Source organism: Natrix helvetica (genome assembly GCF_964273705.1).
Source record: "Natrix helvetica genome assembly, chromosome: 1".
Classification (NCBI taxonomy): domain Eukaryota; kingdom Metazoa; phylum Chordata; class Lepidosauria; order Squamata; family Natricidae; genus Natrix; species Natrix helvetica.
This window is the reverse complement of record NC_138548.1, coordinates 366,076,337-366,103,966: the sequence shown is the minus strand read 5'-3', so window position 1 is coordinate 366,103,966 and position 27,630 is coordinate 366,076,337. Positions and strand designations below refer to the sequence as shown.

At 45.2% G+C, this 27,630-nt stretch overlaps 1 protein-coding gene across 1 annotated transcript; it reads right to left on the bottom strand.

Moving 5' to 3' along the window:
• Positions 1-27,242, bottom strand: LOC309384779 (zinc finger MYM-type protein 1-like). The gene is made up of 6 exons (XM_081938546.1): positions 27,107-27,242; positions 25,897-26,468; positions 25,545-25,656; positions 25,355-25,422; positions 18,197-20,325; positions 1-133 (listed from the first exon to the last, which is right to left on the bottom strand). The coding sequence occupies exons 2-5, from the start codon at positions 26,434-26,436 to the stop codon at positions 18,199-18,201; spliced, it is 2,847 nt and encodes a 948-aa protein (XP_081794672.1). The 5' UTR covers positions 26,437-26,468; positions 27,107-27,242; the 3' UTR covers positions 1-133; positions 18,197-18,198.
• Positions 27,243-27,630: the final 388 nt, after the last annotated feature.

The window sequence follows — 27,630 nt, the reverse complement described above, 5'->3', positions numbered from 1 at the left end:
TACTCAGAGAGGCCAAGTTCTTATTATTTTCCATCATGACTTCTGAATGCAGTGCTTTTTGGTCAGGATCCAAGTGAGACCACTCCACCTCGGAGAAATACACATCCACTTCCTCGAAGGACACGGGGCCTTCCTGAATAAGGGGAAAAAAAACCAAATAGGCTTGGGAGGAACATCTCATTATTTAGAAATTCCCAAAACAAAAAGAACAAAGGTTTTATCAACATTTATTTTTTACATTTTGAACCACCCATCGACGTGCTGTACTCTTTCAATGCTATCCACTGAAAGTAATCCCAGTTTCCTATTATCCGTGTCTGTCTGTGCAACTACTGTAGAAATAGTGGTAGACTTTAGGAGAAACCCTACCGTAAGGTCCAATAATGACAGTTGGTCTTACCTGAACTGTTATTTTAAGAGGTGTTTGCAGGATGGGCCAGAGATGGTATTATCACAGCCAATTGGCCTCGAGACTGGGTTGAAGCTGAAGCCACGCCTCTGGGCTCCTCTCCTCTGACTCCAGTTTCAATGCAGTATGCACTCCCCAGATCCTGAAAACAAGTCACAAAGGAGATACCTCCAGCCCCCAATACTGTCTATCTAACCTAGGGTGAGAACTGGCCCATCCTGCAAACACCTCTTAAAATAACAGTTCAGGTAAGACCATTTGTCATTTTCCAGAGTGAGTTTGCAGGATGGTCCAGAGATGGGACATACCCAAGTTTCATCCCAAGGGTGGGCCCTCACTGATCCGACAGGACCTGTTACAGGACCATGTGGCCGAACGTCGCATCAGAAGATGCGAAGGAATCCAGCCTGTAGTGTCGGATAAAGGGCGACGGGGATGCCCACGTCGCTGCCCTGCAGATGTTTTCTATAGGGGCCTGGGAGGCCCAGGCTGCCAAGGTGGCCACACTCCTAGTAGAGTGGGCCGTGATGCCTGCCGAAACTGGCAAGTTCTGCACCTCATAGGCGAGGGCAATGGCCAGACAGATCCACCGGCTAATGGTGGATGGGGAGACCCACTTCCCTAGCGTCGAGGGTTGGAATGACACAAACAGAACCTCAGACCTATGAAACTCCGCTGTCTACCTTAGGTAAATCCGTAAGGCCCTTCTTACATCTAAACGGTGCCAACTGTGCTCCCGCTCCCTGGTCGGGTATGGACAGAAGTCCAGAAGAACCACCTCCTGCACCCGGTGGAAGACCGTGTTTACCTTTGGCAGGAAAGCCGGGTCCAGGCATAGCACTACCCTGTTATTGCGAAACGTGCATAGATCCTCCCTGGAGGAGAGAGCCCCCAGCTCCGAGACTCGCCTGGCCGAGGTGATAGCCACCAGGAACACAACCTTACAAGTGAGGAGCTTCCGGCTAACTGTCCAGAGTCGTTCAAAAGGCTCGGCGATAAGGGCCCATAGCACCCTGGGAAGGTGCCACGTAGGAAACCCGGGAACTGGTGGTGGAGGAAGATGGGTTGCCCCCTTGAGGAACTTCTTAACTAAGGGCAAACGAGGTAGCGGAGTGGGCCTCTCCCCAGGTAGCACCGTGGCCAGTGCTGCCAACTGTCTCTTAACCGTGGCTAGGGACAGGCCCATGTCCAGACCCTCCTGGAGGAAATCCAGGACTTGAGGGACCATGGCCCTGGAGGGGGGCATGTGGACAGCCTGGCACCAGGAGACAAATGTCTCCGAAGTGGAATCGTAAATCCTGTTGGTTGACTGTCTGTGGGAGGCCTCAATGGTTCTGATCACCTTTTGGGACAGGAGGGCGTCTCTCAGGCGCTCCTGCTCAATCTCCACACGGTGTTGGAGCCACTGTGGATCTGGATGGACCAACTTCCCCTGTAGCAATCTCACCTCCCCCTGGGGAATCCTCCACAGTCTCCCTGCCAACAGATTCAGCAGGTCCACGAACTAAGCCCTCCTGGGCCAATAGGGGCTACAAGGATTACTTTGGCCTGCTCTCTAACTACCTTTTGGATGACCCCAGGAAGGAGAGGTGGGGGGGGGGAAGCGTACAGCAGCCTGACTGGCCACTTGGAGCGAAGGGTGTTGACCTCCTCCGTTCCCCGAGCTGGGAACCGAGAGAAGAACCACGGCAGCTGAGCATTGGACGGAGTGGCGAACAGGTCCACCACCGGTCTCCCGAACCTCTGGCAGATCCTCTGGAAGAGCTCCTTGGACAGACTTCACTTTCCGTTGTCTACCGTCTCCCGGCTCAGCCAGTCCACCTGATGGTTGTCGACGCTGGTGATATGTTCCGCTCGGATGGAGCGCAGGTGTTTCTCTGCCCAATATTCCAGCGACATCGCCTCGGTGTGCAACGCCCTGGATCGTGTGCCCCCCTGTCGATTGATGTGTGCCTTTGCTGCAACGTTATCTGTTAAGAGGAGGACGTGATGACCTTCTACTGAGGTTTGGAACCGTCATAGGGCAAGGTGGACTGCCCGAAGTTCCAGCCAATTTATGTTGTGTTGAAGGTTGTTCTTTGACCACCGGCCCTGTGCCAGCTGGGAGCCTAGGGTCACCCTGCAACCGAACAGGCTGGCGTCCGTTATCAGTATGAGGCACTCTTGTTCCCTGAATTCGCAGCCCTTGAGCAAAGCTGAGGACAGCCACCACTTGAGAGACATCAGCACCTGCGGCGTCGCTGATACCTTGAGCGTCGAGTTTCTGGAATCGGCCCTCTGATATGGCAGCAGCCTCCATTGGAGCATCCTGGCATGTAGTCGTGCCCACGGGACCACTTCGATGCATGAGATGAACTTTCCCAGCAAGCTGGAAAGAAGGGCTATGGGAACACAACGATCCTTCCAGATCTGGTTAATTAACTTTAACAAGCTGGACCTGCGGTCCGGGGAAAGAAACACTCGACCCAACCGTGAATCAATCACCGCCCCAAGATCTAGGATTCTGGTGGATGGGGAGAGAGTACTCTTCTCGAAATTAATCGAGAACCCTAAGCCCTGGAGGTCAATGACCTGCTGAAGGTCTGACCTAGTCTGAGCAGGAGACGCTCCCTGGACAAGGATGTCATCAAGGTAGCAGAAAAGCCTGATGGGAATCTCCCTCAGATGGGTGGCCGCTACCCCTAACACCTTGGTAAAGGTCCTGGGGGCCGAAGCCAACCCAAATGGTAGAGCCCTGCACTGGTAGTGAAGCCCTAAGAAGGAGAAACGGAGAAAACGCCTATGCTCAGGGAGGATGGGGATGTGCAGGTAGGCCTCTGTGATATCAATGGATGCCATGTAGACCCCCTCCTGGATCCCTGCCAGAATGGACTTAAGGGAAGCCATCTTAAAACGTCCATACACTAAGAATTGGTTTAGGAGCTTTAGGTCTAAAATGGCTCTCAATCCCCCCGATGATTTTGGCACTAGGAACAGGTTTGAATAAAATCCCTTGCCCGCCTTAGGGACTCTCTCTATGGCCGCAATGTCGAGCAGGTGCTGGATGGCCTGCCGTATCTGCTGGCGCTTGTCAACGTTTTTGGCCGGGGGGGGGGGGGGGGGGGACACCCGGAAACAATTGGGGGGAAGGGAAAGGAGTTCCAGGCGAAGACCATGAGTCCTCAGTACTGAGGACACAGGCATCCGTGGATATTTCTGCCCAGGCATCTGTGAACAGAGCTAGGTGGTCACCAATGGGTGGGGTCGCGGGTGACCTACTTGCCCGGGCGGAAGGGGTGACCACCCCCTCCTCAAAAGGGCCGTTTGCCCTGAGGCTAGAAGCGGGGTCTGTCCCTATTGAATCCCCTGTCGGATGGCCTATCGGCCCTGCCCCCTGGGTACCTGCTCTGGTGGGTGTCCTGTTCCTGTGGTCGCTGTGCTGACCTGCAATATATAGGACGTGGACCTCTGCTCCGCCTTCTTGGTCGATGTTGGAAGCGTCTTCTTCGTGTTCTTATCCTCCACCAGGATGGGGTCAAGGGAAGTCCCGAAGAGGGCAGCTGTCGCTAGTTGCCACTTCGCCTTGTTGTCTGCCTGCCAGCCACGGAGCAACAGGAGGCGATGCGACGCGAAGGACAATGCCATAACCCTGGAAGCAAACTTCATGGCGTTTAACTACCTTAAATCAGCTGAGAATTGAGCAACCACCACTAACTTGATGTCCTGGTGTAGGCGTACGTCCTCTGGTGGAATGCACACTTGAATCTGCTCCATCCAAAGGATGGCCGTACGGTTGAAAAACGAGGCGGAGGCCGCCGCCTTAATGGCCCAAGCCGACAACTGGAAGGTCTTCCTGAGGATCATCTCTGCCTTCCTGTCCTCTGCCTTCAGGTTGTCTGCCACATCCTTGGTACCAGCAATGCTGGGGCAGCCAAGGCCATCACCAGCAGATCCACCGAGGGCATCTACAATGCTTGGGAGAAATCTGGTTCGATGTTATAGAACTGTTTGTCATTGCTGCCCCAGGGGTCTCCCACTGTCTCTTAACGACTTCCAGGAATAAGTCGGGAGCAGGAATCTCCTCCTTAACCTCTTTGGGCTCGGAATAGACTGGGCCCTGGGGTTTCCTTGCTGGCTTACCTTCCTTGCCCCCCCCCCCCCAGCTGACCGGTGGCATGCGCCTTGCGTAGGAGGGACCGCAACAAGTTAGGAGGGAACAATCCCGTGAACGCTGGAGTTTCAGGCTCCAGTTCCTCCTCGTCCTCAGAGAGATTTGGGCCACGCTGCGCCTTGTCCCCCAGGTCAGACCCCTCACTTGCCAAGGACGGGGACCCAGGGGGGGCAGACTGGCTGGGAAGGGCCCCGTGACTGGGCTGATGAAGAGCTTGGGACCATGACCTCGCCCTGAGAGGCAGAGCGAGGCCCCTAGCGCTGCATGCTTGCAGCCACACCAGATGCAATGGCTTTCAATGAGGTTCTGAAGACCCACAGGCAGGTCCTCCATATCTAAGGAGTCCCAGCTGGATGCCCCAGGCACCTGACTATGGCTGGGGGTAGGTGCCAGGGTTGGCCTGGACGGATCTCTACCTCCCAGCTGAGTCTCTAGGGATAGAAACCCAGGCTGGTTATCTACCTGGTCAAAATCCTCTATGGAAAGGGGAGGGGAATGGGAAACCCCCCACTGCACACCCTCAAGGAATCTGGTGACCTTGGGGGAAAATCCTGCTTGGAAGGGCCCCCTAAGGGTGATCTGCACCTGGAGGGGGAGGGACTGATCCTGCCCTGTAGAACCCTCAACCTCTCTGCCCTGGACAAAGTTCTCACCAAGCCCGTGCCTCCTAGCTTTGTCTTTTTGGCTGGCACGGGAAGGGCGAGTGTCAGCAGAGGCCTTAAGACTCCTGGAAGAGGCAGTGGGACGCTGCCTGGTGGAAGTCCCCTCCCCAGGAGACATGGGGGGGGAAGGGATCTACCCATCACGCAACTACTTATGACCACTCCTCGTGTTTTCTGCGATTCGCTCCTCACCCCCACCTCCGCAGCTAGAATGGCAAGGTCCTCACTCCTTTCGTCGCACGCCCCGAATTTTAAAACACCGCTGGGGCGCGTTTCGGGGTTGCTGCGGCTTCTCAGGGAGTCTGCTGCTGCCGCGCTGCTTCCCAGCCACCTCTGCCGCTCCTGGGGCTTCTGCAGCCTTTGCACGGCCCACACGCTCTTCTGCGCCCTCTTTTAATGCTGCTGCAGCAAGGAGCACTCTCTTTTTAGGCTTCTGGGCTGTCGGGCTGGAAACCAGAGCTCTTTAGCCCCCACCAGCGCCGATCTGCCCTCTCAGGGCTCTATGTGGTCGCCGACCAAAATGGCTGCCGGGACAGCGACCCAGCCACCGGAGCCTCCAAGCCCTGAGATTTAACCCTCGAGTAGCTGGAAAAACCGCAGCTAATAGCAAGGACTTACTGGGAAGTGAAGGAAGGGTCTCCTTGTGAGAAGGAAGCAAGTTGAGTCAAGGATGGTCCAGAAAAGTTGAATCAGACCAGGAGTCAAGAATTTACAACCTCTCTTTGGCCAGACTGGTTTGAAACTGGAGTCAGCGGACAGGAGCCCAGAGGCGTGGCTCCAGCTTCAACCCAGTCTCGAGGCCAATTGGCTGTGATAATACCATCTCTGGACCATCTTGCAAACTCACACTGGAAAATAATAAGTTTAAGCTCATAAATGCCAAACAAGAAACTTAAATGGAAACTTGAATAACATAGCATTTAATCTTGATCAAGGTTAAATGGTCAACTGTTCCAAACATACACAAGATACATGCAGGGAAGAGCTACACTTCAGAGAAGGTGTAGCTCCTTTTTATACAGTTAGAAATGTCATAGGAAGGAGGAGCTACGTGTCGTGGTGTTACTGCGGCTTTCCGGTTACTACGGATTAGCCGCTGAATCCGGATCGCCTGGACGGCCTGATTTGGACCCAAGCCGCCCCGAAGAGACGGTGGGTGGTAGGGGAAAGCCCAGGGGATCCAGAGACATCCGCAAAGTCTCTGGAGACCCGGGAAAAAACTCATTTTGCCAGCAATCAAGAGCCAGCCCCTAGGCTGCCGAAGCTGCTGCCAGCTCCGTAAAGCAAGAGCAGGAGAGAGTCATGCTGTTTTTGGTGTGACTTTCTATAAAGTTTTTTTTATTGTAAAGAGAACACCCTAAACTTGGAGATTTAAGGAAAATAGAGTATAACCAGAGAATTAGCGGTGGGCTTGAGCATGGTTAATTGAAACTGTCTGGGTTTTCCCCCCCTTTTAATTACCGGAAGCCAGACTGGACTTTTGTTACAACTTAATGTGGATTCGTTGCTGAAGCCTTCTTTTTATTTCTAACTTTTTGATTTTTGGAAGTGACTTGACTGGACCTATTCCTTTTTTTTTATTATGCCTTTTCCCCTTCTCTTATTGTTTCTTTAGTCCTTGGGATTTTTTTCTCTTTGGAATATTTCTTTTTAAAGGCAGAGTTCTAAGGGCCTTGGGATTGGATACGATTTAACACTGCCATCTAGTGGATTTTGAAACAATGTTACCAAATCTTACTACTGGAATTGTTTAGAGAGAAACTCTTTCATTCAAGGTTAAGGCCTGATAAGAGGCAAGAATCACAAGTTGTTTATGCAGATGTTTCTTGTGGATCTTTAGTGTCTGGAAACCTATTTTGGAAGATGAATGAAAATGCTTAAGGGAAAATTGGAGTGACCTTGGAAAGATCTCTACATCAAAAAGGAAAAAAACTTTTGAACTCTCTCCTCCCTATTTTTGGCTGATAGTGTTTATATTATTCTGCCTGGGATGTGATGATTTTTTTTGTTCGCCCTACTTCCTTTTTTTGTTGAAGCCTTGAAGTTTTGAAGTGTTGAATATTGGTTTTTTTTCTTGTTCCTCTTCCTACCCTTTTGAGATATTTGAGGTATATGAGACATCTGGATGGTTTGTTTTTAAATCTAAATGGACTAAACTAAAAGATTCTGTAAGCAAAGTTTTCCTTTTTTCCCCCTCTTCTTTTATCTACGCTTATTTTTATAAGGTTCCAATTCCCTTGCTTTTCTTTTTTCCTTTTTCTCTTTTTTATTTTTTAAAAAATTGGACCTTAAGATTTGGAACTAATTGGACAAGGTGGTTAAGATTTTTATTGTCTTTTTGCTTTTTCTTCTTTTATTTTTTACCACATTTTCTATATCCTTTTTTAATCTTAATTTTGACCTCCCTGCTTACTTCCTCTACCTACTTACTCTTATTCTTATTCTACACGCTTTTTTCTCTCCTCTCTCTTTCCTTTTTCTTTCCTTTTTCCTTTTCTCCCTTATAGTTAATTTCAATTGGACTGAGCTACGAAAAGAAAAAGAGAGAATAAATTAGGAAGTTGAGTAGAAAGACAACACCAGTGGGCTCTGCAACAACAACCCCTGCCTCCTCTCCTACAGGAGGACAAAGATCAATACAAACGATGATCCAGCAGGAAAAAAAGAAGGCTACATCACTAGAGGCAATTATGCAAGCAATACAAAAATTTCAAATAAGCACTGATGAAAAACTAGATATGCTTGTAAAGAAGTCTGAAAATATGGAAAAGAGGATGGAGACAATGGATCAGCGAATTGGGAATATAGAACAAAAAACAGGCAAAACAGAGGGAAAGATAGAAAACATACAGCAATGGATGATAAAACAAGAAGACAGAATGCAAAAAATTGCTGAAAGAGAGGAACAAACAGAGAAGAGGGATGAAGAACTTGACTGTAGACTGAGTGAAATGGAAACAGAAAGCAGCGCAATACTAGGATGGGAGATGGAGCGCTCTAAATACTTCTTCAGATTTCAAAATATAATAGAAGAAAAGGGAGAAAATTTGCCACAAATAATAACTGAAATCCTGACAGAGGTATTAGAGATATCTCAAGAGAAGATGTTGGATGGCATAGATGAGACATTTTGAGTAAATACAAAATATGCAACGAGAAATTCTCTCCAAAGGGAAGTCCATGTAAGATTTACTAAAAAAGCATTGAAACTACAAATATTGCAGAAAATAAGAGATAGAAAATTGGAATATAAAGGCAAGGAGATTGTAGTTTTAAAGCAAATTCCAAGAAGAGTGAGAGAGAAGAGAAGAAAATATCAATTCCTGACCACAATTTTACTTAAAATAGGAGTTAACTATAGATGGCTGATACCGGAAGGTTTAATAGTTCTATGGAAAGGACAAAGGTACAGAATTGATACAATTGAAAAAGCAGAAGCCTTTTATATAGAACATTTGAGAGGAAAGGCCGAGAAATCTGGAAAAGAGAAACTACCGGTGCAATTGTTAGATATACCCATGACTGAAACTGAGAAGATGGAGGGTGCTGTAGGTGGGATTGACATTGAAGAAGGTGCCGTAGGGGGTGTAGAGATCAGAGAACGGGAACCAAGGTCAACTAGAGCAGCGATGGCGAACCTTTTTTGGATCACGTGCCACAAGTGGGGGGAGCGCAGGGGGGTCGTGTGTGGGCATGCCGCACCCATAATGCAATGCGTGACCCCCCAGTGCGCATGCGCGCACAACAGGCACGACCCCCCCATTTTTACATGCTTTTTCACCCTCCCCAGGCTCCAGAGGCTTTATAGGAGCCTGGGGAGGGCGAAAAGAGCCTCCCCCGCCCCCCCGGACGCCCTCCGGAGGCCTCAGGCACCATCCGGAGGCTTCCCTGATGCCTTCGGAACACTTAAAACGACCCTCCGAGCAAACCGGAAGCACTTCCGGTTTGCTCGGAGGGTCGTTTTAAGTGTTCCGAAGGCTTCAGGGACGGTCCGGAGGCTTCCCTGATGCCTTCGGAGCCCTCAAAATGACCTTCCGAGCAAACCGGAAGTCATTTCCGGTTTTGCTCGGAGGGTCATTTTGAGCGCTCTGAAGGCGTCAGGGAAGCCTCCGGGGGGCGGGGGAGGCTCTTTTCGCCCTCCCCAGGCTCCTATAAAGCCTCTGGAGCCTGGGGAGGGCGAAAAAATGGCTTTTAAAAACGGTGAAAAAATGGCTTTTAAAAACTCGTGTGCCCTGACAAATGGCTCCGCCTGCCACCTGTGGCACGCGTGCCATAGGTTCGCCATCACTGAACTAGAGCTATAAGTCCTATATATAAAACATAATGATGGAAGGAATAAAACTGCTTTCAATTAATATAAATGGACTTAATTCGGCAATCAAAAGAAGGAAAATATTTCACAAATTAGAAAAGTTAAAATTAGATATAATTTGCTTTCAAGAAGTACATATTCAACAAAGATACGGTCACTTATTAGTACAACCAAAACTTGGAAAAATGTTTACCTCCTTGGCGGACTGTAAGAAAAGAGGAGTGATCTTTTATATTAAAGACAAAATCCCAGCGAAACAAATTCACACAGATGAAGATGGAAGAATCTTGATGGTGTAAATTATGGATAATACAAGGAAAATACTTTTAATTGCAATCTACGCACCTAATGAAAAATAAGATGAATTTTATAAAAAAGTCCACAAGAAAATATGTGACTTAGATTATGCTGATATTTGTATAATGGGAGATTTTAATGGCATTACAAATCAGAACATGGATTATAAAACTCATAAAACAATAAAATTAAATAGAAAAACACTCCCGAAATCCTTCTTCAGGATGATGGATGAAATAAATCTAAAAGATGTCTGGAGAGAAAGAAATCCTACCAAAAAACAATATACCTTCTATTCAAATAGACACCTATCATTCTCTAGATTTGATATGATTTGGGCCTCAATGGATTTATTTGGTAATGTACAAGAAGTGGAAATTGAACCAAGTACTTGGGCGGACCACAATCTAATTATAATAAAATGGAGAGCTCAAAGAACAAGATCTAGATGGACATTAAACAACACGATATTAAAAGAGAAAGACTTTGTACAGAAAATGCAAAAGGAATTGACTTTCTTCTTTAAAGAAAATAAAAAAGAAGGTACATCCTTGCAGAATCTTTGGGACACAATGAAGGGCTTTTCTAGAGGTCTGATAATAGACTATACAAGAATGAGAAACTTAAAGAAAAGACAAATATCTAAAGACTTAGAAAAAGACTATATAATACTGGAAAAAGAACTACAGAAATTTCCACAAAAGAAAGAGATTAAAATAAAAATGGATACAATCAAACACAAAATGGACTTACTGGAAAAGGAGGCACAAAAAATTAGAGGCGCTAAACAATTACTTTGAAAATGCAAATAAACCAGGCAGATGGTTGGCATATAAACTGAGAAAGGAGAGAGAGATCAAGAAAATACAACAACTAAAAGATGAACAAGGACAAATGCACTATGGAAATGTGGAAAAGAAGAAAATCATACAAGACTATTATGCCAAGTTGTATAAACAAGAGAATATAGAAGAGGAAGCAGTTAAACAATACTTACAGAATGCCAATCTCCCCCAAATACCAAATGATACTAGAACTATATTAGAAGGTAAAATAACAATGATGGAGCTAACTGAAGCTCTTAAAAGACAAAATAATGGGAAGGCCCCGGGACCGGATGGCTTACCAGTGGAATTCTACAAAATACTAGAGGAATCCTTGTCTCTTCCCCTGTTAGAAGTCATGAATGAATGGTTGAAAGTAAAATACCTAACTCATGGTTAGAAGCATACATTACATTGCTACCTAAAGAGGAGGCAGACCTTACGCAAATTAAGAACTATAGACCAATTTCCTTGTTAAACTCAAATTATAAGTTATTTGCATCCATACTGGCAAAGAGGCTTAAAAAATATTTAAATGGGTTTATCCACCCGGACAAAAATGGTTTTTTACCAAAGAGACAAATTAGAGATAATGTCAAGACAGCCTCCCTCTGTAACCAAAAAAGACCACTTAACTCCATTTTTCAGAATTAAGAGTACTTTTACTGGTTATGAAAAGATAGTAGCTAAGCAAAGCAAGATCTGGGAATACTCTGAATTGAAAACACCCGAGTGGGCAGTTGAAAGCAGTTTTCCATTCATCGCCCTGTTTGATTCTGACTCTGTAGTAAGCCTCTCTTAGGTCCAATTTCGTGAAGATCTTCCCTTTACCCAATTGGGCCAACATATTATTCATCAGAGGGAGGGGGTATACATTTTCAACGCACATCGAATTGAGGTTCTTGTAATTTACACAGAGGCAAAAGGAGCCATCTTTCTTTTCTCTGAACAACACAGGGACGCCGCACATGGCCTAGCAGTTTCAATAAATCCCCTTTTCAAATTTTTGTCAATAAACTTCCGTAATTCCTCCATGTCGCGTGGGGTCATTGAGTAAATCTGGGGTTTTGGAAGTTTTACTCCTGGGAGGATCTCAATGCTACAATCCGTCGCGCGGTGAGGGGGTAATTTATCAGAGGATTTTTCACTGAAAACGTCCTTTAGGTCCCAATATTCTTTTGGGATTTTCTCCTCCCCCTCAATTTTTTCCTGCAGCGGGGCCGCTAGGTTAGGTTCAGCATTGGTAATATTGGAAACCCTCCCATCTCCTTCTGGGGGTTTAGCGGATTGGATGCGCAACCACCCTTTTTTCCAGTTGATATGTGGGTTTCATTTACACAACCAGGGTAAACCCAGTATGAGAGGTCGGTCCATCCCCTGGGCCACAATGAAATTTAATGTTTCTTGGTGATCTCCCATCCACATGTCTATAGGTTCAGTCACAAAATGGGCAGCCTCCCCCCCCCCCCCAGCTATAGACCAATCAAGCTGGCAAAAAGCAATGGGGACTTTCAAAGTTCTGTTTCAAGCCCATTTTTTCCACCACTTTGGGGCTAACAATGCAACATGTGCATCCTGAGTCTAAAAGGGCCAGCATTTTTACTTGGGCGCCAGTAAAGGGCACTTTAAGTTCTACTGGGATGATCATGGGGCCCGATCGGGAACTTACCAGATGGTCATCGGATTCGGTTTCACTTTCCCCGATGAGGACGGTTCTTCTTCTCTCGGGATGGGAGGGGATTGTGCAACAGGTTCCACACCTTTCTTGGCAGTGTCCCTTCTCTTCCCGGGTTGCTTATCTGGCTTCCTCTCCCCCCGGCAGAGGGCTTTGGGCCAATTTTAGAGCGGCAATTTGCTGCCCAGTGCCCCTCCTTTTCGCAACGGAAGCAGGTGGTAGACCCGGGCTTGCTTGCAGACCAACTTTTCTCTCCCTTCGGAGTTCCTTTGGGGGGGGTTGGAGGGGGTGGCTTTCTCTTTCTCACTATTTTTGCGGTACTTGTCTCTGGCTAGATTGATCTCCATGTCTGCTGCCAATTCGTACCAGTGATTGAAGTTACGGGGGGGGGTTATTTACAGAGTTTTGGTATATATCTTTGTTTAACCCATCCATGAAGCTGTCCATTAAAGCTTCTTCCAACCACCCCGTCATATAAACGGACAATTCACGAAACTCTTGTATGTAATCAGCCACTGGGCTCTTCCCAAGTAAGGGTTTTCATTCTGGTTCTGGCCTTCCGCTCCATGAGCAGGTCATCAAAGCGTTTCCTCAGGGTGGCCATAAACCTATTATAGTCTCTCAGTAGGGGGGAGTCATCGTTGTGCAGGGCAACCATCCATGCCGCTGCCTTGTTCTCCAACGCCATGGTAACCACTCTTACATTGGCTTCTTCTGTGGGGAGATCCTCTCCGAACTGTTGCATTAAATTCCAGACTTGGACCAGGAAAAATCCTAGTTCCTCTGGATCACTTCCAAATTTCACACCAAGCGGAGGAACTTTTGCCATCTGGTGTCTACGGGGGGCCCTCCTCCTCTTGGAAGGGCTCTCGCGGCTTCCCCATCCTGATGTGCTCCACTGTCTGCCCCCAGTGCCCCTCTTGGGCGGAACAGGGCTTCTGCAGTTCTCTCCTCTGGGTCTGGGAGATCAACTTCTCTTTCAGGATTGCTCTTGCATAACCATCGCCTCTCACAAGCCTCTTGAAAGAGTTTCATAGCCTGGGACATAAGGTTCTCCTCGTCGGCATCCTGCCAAGCAGCTGTCGGCTGCCGATGTCGCCTTGTGGTAACTCCAGCCAGAATTTGGATTTTGATCCGCCATCCACTCCATCTCCAAGGGACACGAGGATGCAACTGCCCCCAAGTTGTCCTCTTGATCGCTGCCTGGGTAAGACATTCCTTTGAAGGTTTTAGTTTTATTTACACTCCCCTTGGAAGGTTAGCTCCGGGATGAGTGTGAAAGTGAGATCTTGCTTAATGTCAAGCCGGCCTCCCTCACTAACCAAGAAAGAAACCATTTAACTCAGTTTTTCAAAATTAACTCTTACGGTTATGAAAAGATAGTAGTTAAGCAAAGCAAGATCTGAAGCATAAGCGCGCGAAATCATACATATCAATATGTGACCAACCCCCTCCCCCTGGCAACCCTCATCCCACTGTCCAATCTGCAAATCCCTTAGGCGTCATGTGAGTTCCATCTTCAAGGAGCATCATCAGGAAGGTATGCGGACGGTTGGCCTTGACCGACACCAACCGCTAATCTTCAGCTTGCGCAGTAGAAGGTTTGACCAATACTCCCCCTTTACAATCTCTCCTGTACAAAAGCTTCCCCTCCCAAATACCAGGGGCCCCCTCCCCATTTCAATGGCAGCCGAAAGCAAATGCGAAACAGAGGCTGACAGATAATGTAAGAATAATTTTGGATACCTTGGAATATTATGAGGCCCACCCTGAAAAGCAAATGGCCTTGATGTTTCTTGATGCGCAGAAGGCTTTTGGTAATGTGAACTGGCTGTTTATGATACAACAAATGGAACAAATGAACTTTGGTAAGAATTTTATTCAAGCTATACAAACGATATATCACAAGGAAACAGCTAAGATAATGATAAATGGAGAACTGACAGATCCCATTGAAATAAAAAGAGGCACGAGACAAGGCTGCCCATTATCACCACTATTTTTTGTCTTAACGTTAGAAGTTTTAAATAGAAGGATTAGAGAAGAGGAAGAAATAAAGGGAATGACTATAAAAAAAAGAATATAAGTTGCAAGCATTTGCAGATGATTTAGTTTTCATTCTCAAGGAGCCCCTTGAATCTGCACCTAAATTGATAGAAAGAATTGAGCAGTATGGAAAATCAGCAGGCTTGAAAATAAATAAAGATAAAACAAAGATTTTGACAAAAAATATACCATTAAAATAAAAAGAAGAATTGGCAGAAATTTTGGAAATGCAAGTTACGAATAAGGTCAAATATTTGGGGATCTTTCTAACGGCTAGATGTAGTACTCTCAAAGAGGTTAACTATCTTAGATTGAAGCAACAAATTGCAATGGATTTGATGAAATGGGAAAATTTTCAATTATCAATGATTGGGAGAATTTCAACAATTAAAATGAACATTTTACCTAGAATCTTATACCTGTTCCAGACAATCCCAATTAGGTTGGGGAAAGACTATTTTGAAGATTTAAATAAAATGGTGTTGAAATATATATGGCAGGGGAAAAAAGCAAGAATAAAACGTAAAGTGTTGCAAGATGCTAAATCAAGAGGAGGGCTGGGCTTACCTGACTGGGAGCTATACTACCAGGCAACAAGTGTGATGTGAATTAAGGAATGGATAATGTTAAGAAATGTTAGGCTTTTGAACTTAGAGGGTCATGATTTGCTGTTGGGATGGCATGCATTTTTATGGTATAAGGCAGTGATGGCGAACCTATGGCACACGTGACACTGGGGGCACGTGGAGCCATTTGTCAGGGCACGTAAGACACTGCCCTGTCAGCTGGACAGCGTGCGCGCTGGCCAGCTGAGGTCACCCTTTTTTAAAGCCATTTTTCACCCTCCCCAGGCTCCAGAGGCTTTATAGGAGCCTGGGGAGGGCGAAAAGAGCCTCCCCCTCCCCAGAGGCTTCATGAGCTTCCCTGAAGCCTCCGGAACGCAAAAAAAAAGACCCAAAGGGCAAACCGGAAGTTCGGGAATGGACTTCCAGTTTGCTCGGAGGGTTGTTTTGAGTGCTCCGGAGGCTTCAGGGAAGCCTCCTGAAGGTCCCTGAAGCCTTCAGAGCGCTCAAAACGACTCTCTGAGCAAACCGGAAGTCACTTCCGGTTTGCTCGGAGGGTCCTTTTGAGCGCTCCGAAGGCTTCGGGGAAGCCTCCTGAAGGTCCCTGAAAGCCTTCGGAGCGCTTCAAACGACCCTCTGAGCAAACCAGAAGTTTGCTCGGAGGGTCGTTTTGACTGCTTCGGAGGCTTCAGGGAAGCTTCCTGAAGGTCCCTGAAGCCTCCGGAGGGCTTCCGGGGTGGCGGGGAAGGCTGTTTTCGCCCTCCCCATGCTCCTATAAAGCCACTGGAGCCTGGGGAGGGCGAAAAAAGCATGCAAATGTGGGGGTTGCGCATTGCATTATGGGTGCGGCACGCCTGCACATGCGCCCCCCCCCTGCGCTCCCCCCATTTATGGCACGCAAGCCAAAAAAAGGTTCGCTATCACTGGTATAAGGGAACCAAAGCACATGGTTACTTTAGAAGGCATTATATAAGAGAGGCTTTGTTATTAAACTGGGAGAAGGTTAAGAGGTTACACTATTTAAAATTTCCAGTCTGGATATCAACCATTGAAGCTTTTTCATATTCAATAATATACAAAATATATTCAATAATATACAAAAAGGAACAAACAGTTAGATATGCTGAATTATTAAATACGGAGGGTGAACTCAAATTTATTCAAGACTTCAAACAGGAAGATATTGAATAATTGGTATTCATATGTGCAAATACATTCTAAATACAATGAAGATCGAAAAATGGAGCGTTTTTATGATAAAATGACTGAATTAGATAAAATCTTAACAGGTACTGATGAAAAAGTAATTTAAAAACTTTATGGCTACCTATTAGAGGTGAAGCTACAGGAAGAACAAGTCAAAGAAACTATGTTAGCTTTGGGTAAAAACTTTGGGCATGGGATTGACCTAGAGAAATGGCAAAAACTATAGTCTCAAAACTATAAAATGACAATGTCAACTGCATATAAAGAGAATTTGTATAAGATGTTTTACAGGAGGCACTTATCCCCAACAAGAATAGCAAGAATGTCTAAGAACAAATCCAAAAAATGCTGGAAATGTCATCAGACACCGGGCACATATTGCCACATGTGGTGGACTTGTACGGAAGCTAAAAGATATTGGACTAAAATCCACATGTGGCTGGGGAAAATGATACATAAACACAGACTTATAACCAGAACTCTTTTTATTGGGAATAATATCAGAAACATACAATAAGGAGTTGAAATATTTGATTGTAAATGTTTTAACAGCTGCTAGAATTGTATTTGCCAAAAATTGGAAAAATGAGAAAATACCAACACAGGAGGAAACTATTCGGAAAATAATGGAATGTGCTGAAATGAGTAAACTTACATTTGAAATTAGAGAACTAGAAGACGAGCAATTTTATAAAGTATGGGATTTGTTTTACCAATGGTTAGACAAAAAAACTTGGAGATGAAACTATTTACCCATGTATTATTAGAAAGTTATAGTTATTGCTATGAAAGTTTCTTGTTATGAAATAGAGTACTTATTCATACCATATGTAAAGGACAATAATGAACATAATGTGGGATGATTTGAATGTTAGGTATAATTCTATGTAATGATCATTTTATATTGGAAAGATTTTTGTATATTAAATGGACTAAGGATGATGTAATGAATAATTGATACATATTGAAATACTTAATTACTACTTAGATTAACAATGGAAAATTATTTCTGGAGTTGTGGATGATTGGTGACATTATGGTCAATTGAAAGTAATGATGTACAATATGAATTAATCTCTCTTTTTCTTTTTTAGAGATAGGTGATATAATTCTATAAAGATTTATGGTTACTTAATAGATAATTATGGACTCAAGAAAATAAGGGTTGTTAGAAATGAAAGAATATTAATGGTAATCTGAACACATAATGCTCAATGACAACGAAGTATTTAGTTATGTTTAATGGATAACCAGTTATTTTATTCTCAATTTTAAAAACTGATGCACAAAAGCTTGTAACCAAATGACATGCTTGATGAAATTGTGGAAATTTGTGTGTGTGTGTTCTGTTTTGTATGTGTTGTTCTGCTTTGTTTGTTTTTAAAAAAATAAAAAAAAAATATATTTTTAAAAAGTCATAAAATAACATCTTGGCTTCCTTATTGGTTTTGTATATACCTGCAAAAGGATACAATACCCCTCCATTAGCCTTATCTGCCTTATCTCTTTCCTCTGTTCTCACAATTGTCCATTTGGCCCCCTGTTGTGAAGGAGGACAGATCAAAGATGAGATACTTCTTATGCAGAAGGGGGACAGATTAAAGGTGAGGCATATGTTTTGACAAATGCCAGGTACTTTACAGACCCCAATAACAGCATTTTCCTTGGTTGTAGGACATACAAACATCAGGGTCTAATGTGGCATATTTGTGTTACAACTTCAAAAGGCATAACAAAAAGCATAACATATATGTGTTACAGGAAACAAATATTCACAGCATGCATTTATACAAAGGCAAGATCTAGTATAGTACTATTTAGTATATCCTTATTACTAGTGACATGCAGTGAGGTTTATGGCTGGTGAGGCACTGATGTCATCACAATCAGATTTACAAACATTAAAAGCCTACAAATTATCTTATTCAATATTTGATTGGCAGCAGTTAAAAGGTTATGTTTAAGGTCTAATATCAGCATTCTTTACACATACTGTAGCACACAAAAAGGCACATTTGATTGAAAAAAAAATGAAGTTGTTATGGGTCTTACCATTACTTATAAATGAAGTCCATCCGGCGCTCCTTCTGAACAAAAGCATCTATAACTTGCTGGTAGAATTTTTCATTGTCTTCTTTTAATTTTAAAAGTCTCTCTGTCTCAATGGCGATCACGGCCAGGGAAGAGTGTCGTCCTTGATCGGTCTTGTTCCGACTGTATGTTTTTAGTCTCTTCAGTGCTGAGAATGACCGCTCCACCGATACTTTCATAGCTGGAACAGTGAGCACAAGCTGGAGCAACTTTGTGGCCTGAGGAACAGTCTGAATGAGATCTTTCTGGGCCAAAAAGCTAAGAAGCTGTGCAGGAGATTTACATGTATCCCTGATCACTTGTGAGCTGTACAGTCCAACGAGATCCGCCCTCAGTTTCACAAAGTCAAAAAATCTGGCATATTTTGAAAGGCTCTGCAGTTTTGTGTCATCAAAACGTCGGGACATTTCACTAAATTTTGCGCAATCCACCAAACCAAGGAAAGTCAACTCACCAAAATGATCAAACCTAGCCTGCATTTGATGGCTTATGTTCTCCAAAATGTTACAAAACACTCGTTTTTGTTCAGACATAACCGACTCTCTACATCCAGTCCCTGTCAGGCCAAATGAGCTGCATTTCTTCTCAAATCGGTCATATAAACTGTTGAACTCCAGTTTCATGCGCTCAAGAGCTGTAAAGGTGTCGTGGATGCGTGCAAGACAATATTCAATGTCCATCACTTGGTTTTGCAGTACTTTAAAAAGTGTGTCAGTTTCATTGAAAATGTCCTCATATGCCATAAGGAGAAAGCATGTTGATGGTTTTGACAGCCACCGATCGTATCCTGCTGCCATCATTAGTGTGTCATTGTCCCAGTTGTCAGGATTTTCTAGGATGACATGAAATAACGCACGCAGATCATTTTGGTGCATGCTTATTGTCTGCACCAGCCTAGAGTTAGAACTCCATCTTGTGGGCGCTGCTCTGGGTAAACGGCGCTTAACAACATCATCCAGCAAGTGAGTGCGCTTTGTGGAATTGCTGAAAAATGACACTAGTCCCTCAGCTGTTTTAAAAAATGTGCGACACTCCGGCATGCACTTTGCTGAATGCAAAAGCACCAAGTTCAGATTGTGTGCGTAACAGTGTGTGAACATGGCTTCGGGCACTTTTTCTTTTATTTTAGCTTGCACGTCATTAAGTTCTGATGCCATTACAGCGACCCCATCGTAGGTCTGAGCTACAAGCTTTCCAACACAGTCATACTTCTCCAACACTCTCAAGATATACTCAGCAATTGCGGGACCGCGTCTCTCCTCACTCACATCATCAAATCCCAAAAACGCCTCCTTCACCTCACATTTGGCATCAGTCATAGCCACATACCGCAGTATGACAGAAAGCTGAGCTTGGTTTGTGACATCGGTGGTCTCGTCTACTTCTACAGCAACAAATGGAGTTGCACTGATCTCTTTTTTAATGTTATTTCTAATGACATCACTGATCGCTTCAATTAAATCATTCTGCATTCTGTTTGACAAGCCGGAAAATACAGTGGATGTTTTCAAATGTTTAGCTAGCCTGTCATCTTTCTCAGCAAAAGCATGTAAGAGTTCAACACAGTTTCCACGATTGGTAGAGTCTGTACTATCATCATTTCCATGAAATGCCAGCTGTTGTTTGGCGAGGAAGCAGGTGACATTGATGAGATCTTTTAAAATCTCTCGATTTTCCTTTACCTTAGCATTGTGGATGTTGATGTTGAGTCTGCGTTGTTCGTCTAAAGTTATGTCTAAACTGGGCATGTCGAACGTTTTTAGCGCGATCTGACTATGTATGTGGGTGGTTGACTGCTCATGTACGATAAGGCTTCTTTGCAAATTCTTCAGGTCACAATATCCCATCTGAGTCCAGACACTGTCGCAAGTCGAGAAAAGAAGGCAGGGAAAGCAGAAAAGGCGGTTTCTTACTGAACATCCACACAGCCAGGCTTTTCGTGTGTACCACTCCGTTTGGAAAGAGCGGGTAGTCTGTTTATTCCTCTGAAGCAGGCCCTTTAGCTCCGGCGTTGGTCTTCCTTTAAGTATTACCTCCATCTTTGATTGAAAGTCCAGTTTAGTAAAATCTGTTAGTTTAGAAATGTAATCCTCCATTTTTGAAAGTGGAAAAGGTAGGGGGGGAAAAAATGAATGATTGCACTTTTAACTCTCATACAGAATCACCAAAGAGTTTAGTTTCTGGCATTGTCTGCGTGGATGGAGATCCACATGGATCTTCAAAAATTCAGTACTTTCCCTGGTGGAATCACAAGGCAACTGCGGTAACACAAAGATTCCACAATTGTGCAGGCATTACCCAAGATGCTGAGGAACAGAAACATTTTACATTTACAAAATATAACAAAGACATTCCAGTACTTCAACAGCATACAGGTAGTCCTCAACTTACAACTGTTCATTTAGTGACTATTCAAAGTTACACCACTGAAAAAAGTGACTTAAGACCGGTTTTCACTTATGACCATTGCAGTATCCCCATGGTCACATGATCAAAATTCAGATGCTTGGCAACTGGTTCATATTTATGACGGTTGCCGGGTCCTGGAGTCACGTGATCACTTTGTGCAACCTTATGACAGTAGACAAGCAAAGTCAATGGAGGAAGCCAGATTCACTTAACAACCGTGTTAGTAACTTAACACCTGCAGTGATTCACTTAACAACTGCAACAAGAAAAGTCGTAGAGTGGGGCAAAATTCAGTTAACTGTTTTACTGTGCAAAATAAAATTTTAGGTTCAATTGTGGTCATAGGTTCAGGACTACCTGCCTCCTATTGAAACACGACAAATGATCGTCATGAAGGGAGGACTGTGACATCTTTGATCTTTTTGCAATTGCATAGAAAATGGCGAGAATTAATATTCTACTTCAGTTCTACTTGGAAATGAACAGCTATCAGTAATAAAGTTTAGTAGGGAATGGCATACACTATTGAAAACATATCGTCCCCTACAACCCTGGGTAGAAGTTTTGGAATGTATTTAAGGCAAGTTAAATATTAATAATTAATTTAATATATGTTGCCTGCACTGGATGTTTGCATAAGACGTTGAATAAGGAGCATTTCTAATACAGACGTATTTATGTTGACCTGCAAAAGTTGCTTCAGGTGAAGTTTTCTGCATATTTAATTCGGAATGGAGGAAAAGGAGGAGAGATGAAAGGCAAGGGGGGAAGAGGGATTCCTACTCTTTCCCCCAGTGTATCTCTCAGCAGCAGTATGCTTAAAGCCCTCAATGGCAGGTAGGGGTGGGTAGAAATTAGAAAACAATGAAGAATAAACATGTTCCTCCTGGAGCTTGGGGAGGAGGGAGCAGCCATCCCCGACTGTTACCAAAGGAACTTCAGGTGGGTAAAAGAGAATAAGCATGGCCTTAGCTCAGGAGAAATGACTGGATTCTATTATTAGCCCACCTCGGATAATAAAAAGCGCGATTGCCATCCACACTCCAGCAGGTGGGGGGGGCAACTTCCAACAAAACACAACAACCGGAGAAAAGCAGCAAGGGGCGAGGAAGCTCGTCGGGGAGAGCCACGTGCTGTTTTCGCCTTAGATTCCTCTACTCTGCGCGCGCACCTTTCTTCCCAGGCTCTCTCCCGGCAACCTCACCAGCTGCTTCTTTTGCCATGACATTTCCCGGCATGGCAAAAGACTTTCTTTTCCCTTCGCCTTTCAGCCCACCAAGAAACGCCAGATCTAAGCCAATCCATCATTTGCAGCTTGGCCCGGACCATGGGGGAAAGCACTTTCTTTCGCCCGTGGCAGAGCTCAGGCATTCTCTCCTCCCCCGACACCCCACTGACTAACCCACCTATTTGTCGGAATATTTGGTAGGCTCGCATTCCCCCCCTCCCCAACCTTCCTCCCTTTTCAATTCATGCAAGATTAACTCAACAGAGAAGACTCAATCGAAATGGCAACTGGCATTGCATTTACTAAAGGAAAAAGAAAAAAAGGAAATCTGAAGGAAAAGAGGGAGCGTGGGGTGGGGGGCATCAGAAACGGAGGAAGAGCGGGCGCAACGCTGCAGCTTTAAACAGAATGACAGAGGTGAAGCCTCTAAAAAAAGCGCCCTCTACTATGAGGCAGGAGAACTGCGTGCTTCACCTACCTCTGGATTTTTTAGGCTTTTAACCAGATCAAGCAAAGAGTTCTCCAGATTACTATGAACGGTTGTGTCCTGCAAAAAGCCTCCTCCCAAAGTCTCTTCTTATATATGCTCTTGGGAGGGGTCAAGCCACAACCACCTGGGCTTGATTATCTCTTAGGAGCTTGTCTCCGGAGCAGCTGTTGCCTTCGTTTCTCCGCCCTTCTTAATCTTGCGTCAGGGACAAACTCCCTTTGATCTTCCCCACTGCTCCATGCCTCAGGTGCCTCCTGGCAGCCAACCAGCCTCTCTGGTCCCTGCTCTGGGTCTGAACCCTGCCCAGGGTCCTCCATCTCTTCGATAGGCGACTCATAGGGTTCGTCGCTATCTGAGTCCCTCAGCAGCTCCAACAGATTCTGCTGGGCCACAACAGACACCTAACATCAAAAACGTCATCAGAAAAGCACAACAAAAAATGTTCTTTCTGCACCAACTCGGGAAGCTGCAACTGCGCAAGGAGCTGCTGATACAGTTCTACAGAGGAATTATTGAGTCGGTCATCTGCACCTCTATAACTGATTTGGTTCTGTAACCCAACAAGACAGACACAGACTTCAGAGGATAATCAGAACTGCAGAAAAAACAATTACTGCCAACCTGCCTTCCATTGAGGACCAAGCTGGCAGGAATAGCCAACACTCCAGAAGATAGGCTTAAGATACAGAAGGATCTTGACAAACTTGAACATTGGGCACTATCTAATAAAATGAAATTCAATGGTGAAAAGAGTAAGGTTCTACATTTAGGCAACCAAAACGAAATGCACAGGTACAGTATAGATGGTACCTTGCTCAGTAGTAGTAACTGTGAAAGGGATCTTGGTGTCCTAGTGGACAACCATTTAAATAGGAGCCAGCCGTGTGCAGCAGCTGCCAAAAAAGCCAACGCAGTCCTAGGCTGCATCAACAGAGGGATAGAATCAAGATCACGTGAAGTGTTGATGCTGCTTTATAATGCCTTGGTGAGGCCACACTTGGAATACTGCATTCAGTTCTGGTCGCCACAATGTAAAAAAGATGTTGAGACTCTAGAAAGAGTGCAGAGAAGAGCAACAAAGATGATTAGGGGACTGGAGACTAAAACATATGAAGAACGGTTGCAGGAACTGGGTATGTCTAGTTTAATGAAAAGAAGGACTAGGGGAGACATGATAGCATGTACACTGCACGAGTCAAAAAGAGGGCCGTGAAAATATTTACAGACCCCTCTCATCCTGGACATAAATTGTTTCAACTCCTACCCTCAAAACGACGCTAAAGAGCACTGCACACCAAGACAACTCGACCCAAGGACAGTTTTTTCCTGAACGCCATCATTCTGCTAAATAAATAATTTCCTCACCACTGTCAAACCATTCACGAAGACTGCATTCTATTACTATTAGTCTTTTCATCGTTCCTATCACCCATCTCCTCCCACTTATGACTGCAGGACTGTAACTTTGTTGCTTGTACCCTTACTATTTATATTGATATTGTTTCTTGTTTGCTTATTTGTAACCTATGACTATCATTAAGTGTTGTATCTTATGATTCTTGACTAATGTATCTTGTCATTTTATGGACATTGAGAGCATATGCACCAAAGACAAATTCATTGTTTGTCCAATCACACTTGGCCAATAAAGAATTCCATTCCTATTCCATTCTATTATTCCATTCTATCCTATTCTATTCATATATGAATCTTCATCAGTAAGTATCTGCCCATCCATCTTCCCAATTGCAGATGGGCCTTGGAATCCCTAGCTCTCAGTGACTTCAGTCCTCCATGTGTTTGCAGAAGTAAATGAGAGATGGACATTCTTTCTAGCATTTCAGCAAAGGGCTTTTTGTGTCTGTTGAAGGACCAATCCTGTTTGTGCTCAACTCTTCTAGGAAAGTGCTGGGAGATGCAGCCAGAGATTGGGTGGGATGCCATCAATATCGAGGGACAACACAACCCTCCTTCCTCAGATTGGAAGGAAACTGTTGGTAGTTTGAGGGATTGGCTGAACAGGAGAGAAGAAAGAGAAAATTTTCTGGGGACATTTCTCAGCTTTTGGAAAGCTACATAGCTTGGCTTCCAAATCCAGGCAGAAAGCAGAGGTTTAGAAATTACTTTGCAAGCCACAAGGGCTTTGATTATGTGCAATTCCAGGGCAATTTTTACTTTAAGAGACTTTTCTATCTGGCTATCTTCATTAGATTTTAATGGTCTGATTGGCTTATTTTTCTTATCGTTGGTTGTAAACAAGGCTTTTTAAAAATGATGATGAATGTAGGACTCTCTCCTTCCATTTCCCCCTCTTGTTTGGACGGAGTTATTATTGTGTTCCCAAGCAACGTACAGGATGTGGTTCAGATTCTTATTAGGAAATTGTTGTTGAAGATTGTTATTTAACTCTCCTTGTGCTAATTACTCTGCCTAGTTTTCAATAATTAATTCTTCATAAAATCTTTCAAGAGAGGAATTATAAATGCCATCAACATAAAATGGAGCTCGCTCAGAGGCTGAAATACACCAACTAAATGAGATGAAGAGTGTGAAGTGGGGGGGGGGGGGAAGAGGAGGAGAGAAGGAAGGAGTGAAAAGGGGAGAGAGAAAGGGGAAGTAGAAAAGAGAAGGACGACAGAGGGAAGAAAGGAGGTAGGGAGGAGGAAGAGAGAGGGAGAAGAAAGTGATGGATATGGTGTATGGGTTAGGAGAAGAGCCAATAATTGTTTTGGGGAGTTGATGGTAAGACAAATTGATATAAACAATTAATAATATAATATTATGGTGGTTATGTAATAGTATACATGTGGCTATATGTTATGAAAATAAAAAAATCTTTATATAAAAAAATCTTTCAAGAGATAATTTTCATAATTATTTGATTTAGAATAGGACAACACTGCTCAAACATAAGTAAATACACTGGCAAATCAACTTGACTCCTGAGCAAAAGGAAGCTTACAAGTCTAATGAATTCATTTCCTCCACTTACTTGATTTGGAGTTTCAACTATGGTTTCAGCTTCATCATGAGGAGGAGACGACTTCATTTGATGCACCCCTGTGAGGGATCCAGAATTTTAAAATGCAGTATTAAAGGAATGGAAAGATCTATATAATAGTCATCACAGAGAAGATGAGACAGCTGGGATCCTTCTGGATAATGGAAGGATCTTTGATTACCTCCTGAGCAGTCCCGACCTGGATCTTCCTCAGAGATCCTCCCAAAAAACAGCTCTTGATGGGGATTTGATGTATTACTACTTCTCTCAGGATCTCTGATCTCCCCAGTGGACTTGAAATAGGAGGAAGGAGAAAAGAATTAACAGACACCACACAACACCAAGTGGATTCTTGTTCTCTGAACACAACTCCAAAGCCCCCAACATCCATCAGTGAGGTTGAGAGAGAAAAACCAATGGAATGATGTCCTACAAGAATTGGCGGGACATCTCCAGATGTATTAATAATGCAGAGAAGTCTGGTAAGTAAGGGGGAAGTATTCAAACCCATTCTTTATTGCCTAATTGCTCACCTGCAACTCGGCCTGCTCCTTCTGCTCCTCCGCCTGGCTCAGGAGGAAGCCTTCCGCCAGGGCCACCGCCTGGGAGCTGGTCTCTGCTCCACACTCCCGCACCCAGCTTTTCATCGACAGGGGAAGAAGGGCCAAGAGCTGCTCCAGAACCACCAGGTCCAGCATCTGGGCTTTGGTGTGCTTTTCTGGTCTCAACCATCGCCTACAAAAGTCATGGAGTCGGCTGCAAAGTCCTCGGGGACCCTCAGCCTCCTGGTACTGGAGGCTCCTGAAATTGCAGGCCTGAACCTCTGAATAAATGATGGTTTCCTCCTCCAGGATCTGCCCAGATCTTGCCCACATCTCCCCATGAACAGCAGAAGGGCCTTTTCCAGTTCCCTCACTTGGTAAACGCTGTGTCTCCATTCCGTCTCTGCCCTGTAAGGCAACTCCAAACAGGTCCCAAGAATCTTGGGGATCTCCAAATGCCTTTTCATTCATAGGACCCTGACCACGGTACCTTATTCCGTCCTCTTTCCCCATGAAATAATTCGGGTTCATGACGGCGTACAAATGGCTCCTAGTCTGCGTATCTGAGAAGGCAAAAAGAAAATAAATAAATCCCAACAATTAGAGTGCGGGGGAATTTAACCATTGAACAACACTTATTCCCATGGAAGGAAGAAGTGTACTTTACTGAAGTAGAATTTAAGTGGCTTTGAGCAAATGAATCCTGTACTCTGTGTGTGTGTGTGTGTGTTGCAAAATATGGGACTAATTTCCACCAAGAATTTGGAAAAGCCAACAAATGCATTCCCTATTTCTTCCTCATCACAAAGAAGGGCTTTCTTTTTAAATATATTTTGACCTCCAACCAGATATCGCACAACCTCCACACCCCAAACAAGTGTACAAAAACCATGCAGGTTTGGTCACACCCAATGAAATGACCCTGAATGAGGATGCCCCATTTCCATTCTTCAAGGTTCACCCAAGCGGCTCATCCCAGCGCAGGGCCGGGAAGGAGGCAGCTGGAGAGGCCGCCCCGCTTCTCCCCCCACTCCAGAGACAGGATCGGGCCCTCGGGGAGCCTGGTGCGAATCCTGCCTCCTCCTCGCCCGGCTTCTCTCCTCTCCTGCTGGGCCCCTGCAAGGCCGACCCTCCCCCCCCGCCATCTTCCTGGCATCTTCGCTTCCCCCTGCAGGGAGAGGGCGGCTGGGGAGCATGGGACCTGGGGTTGCAGCCGGAGGAAGGCCGGTCGCGGGTCTCTCCCTCGTCCGCCTCCCTTTGCCCGGGAAGAGCCCCCCCCACTCATCGGGGGGCACGTCTGGATCTCCCCCCCCTCCCCAACGACTCTCCCGCAGCCTCAGAGGTTAAGAAGAGCGAGTGCGGCGTCCTAGAGCGGCAAGCGTTTGTGAGGCCACGCCTCCTCTGGAAAGCCGCGCTGCGACCTTCGCCCACCAGTAGACCAACGGCAAAGCGCCTGCCTTTCCTTCTCTTAGCAGAGGGCGCCCTCTGGAGGAGTCTGCGCACAGCGCCAAGAGTCCCCAAAAGGGCGGGAAAGAGGAGCGCGCCTGAGGGGAAGGGAGAGAGCAGGGATGACGGGCATGGGAATAGGAGGAAAGGCCCCTGTCAATGGCTCCCTGCCCGACCGGTTTCTCCAGAGGCGACAGTTTCTTCATCTTCCTCTCCTTCTTGTCCAGGAATCCTCTGGAGATGGAGAAAATTCTCTGGAGCATTTGAACTCGCTTCCCT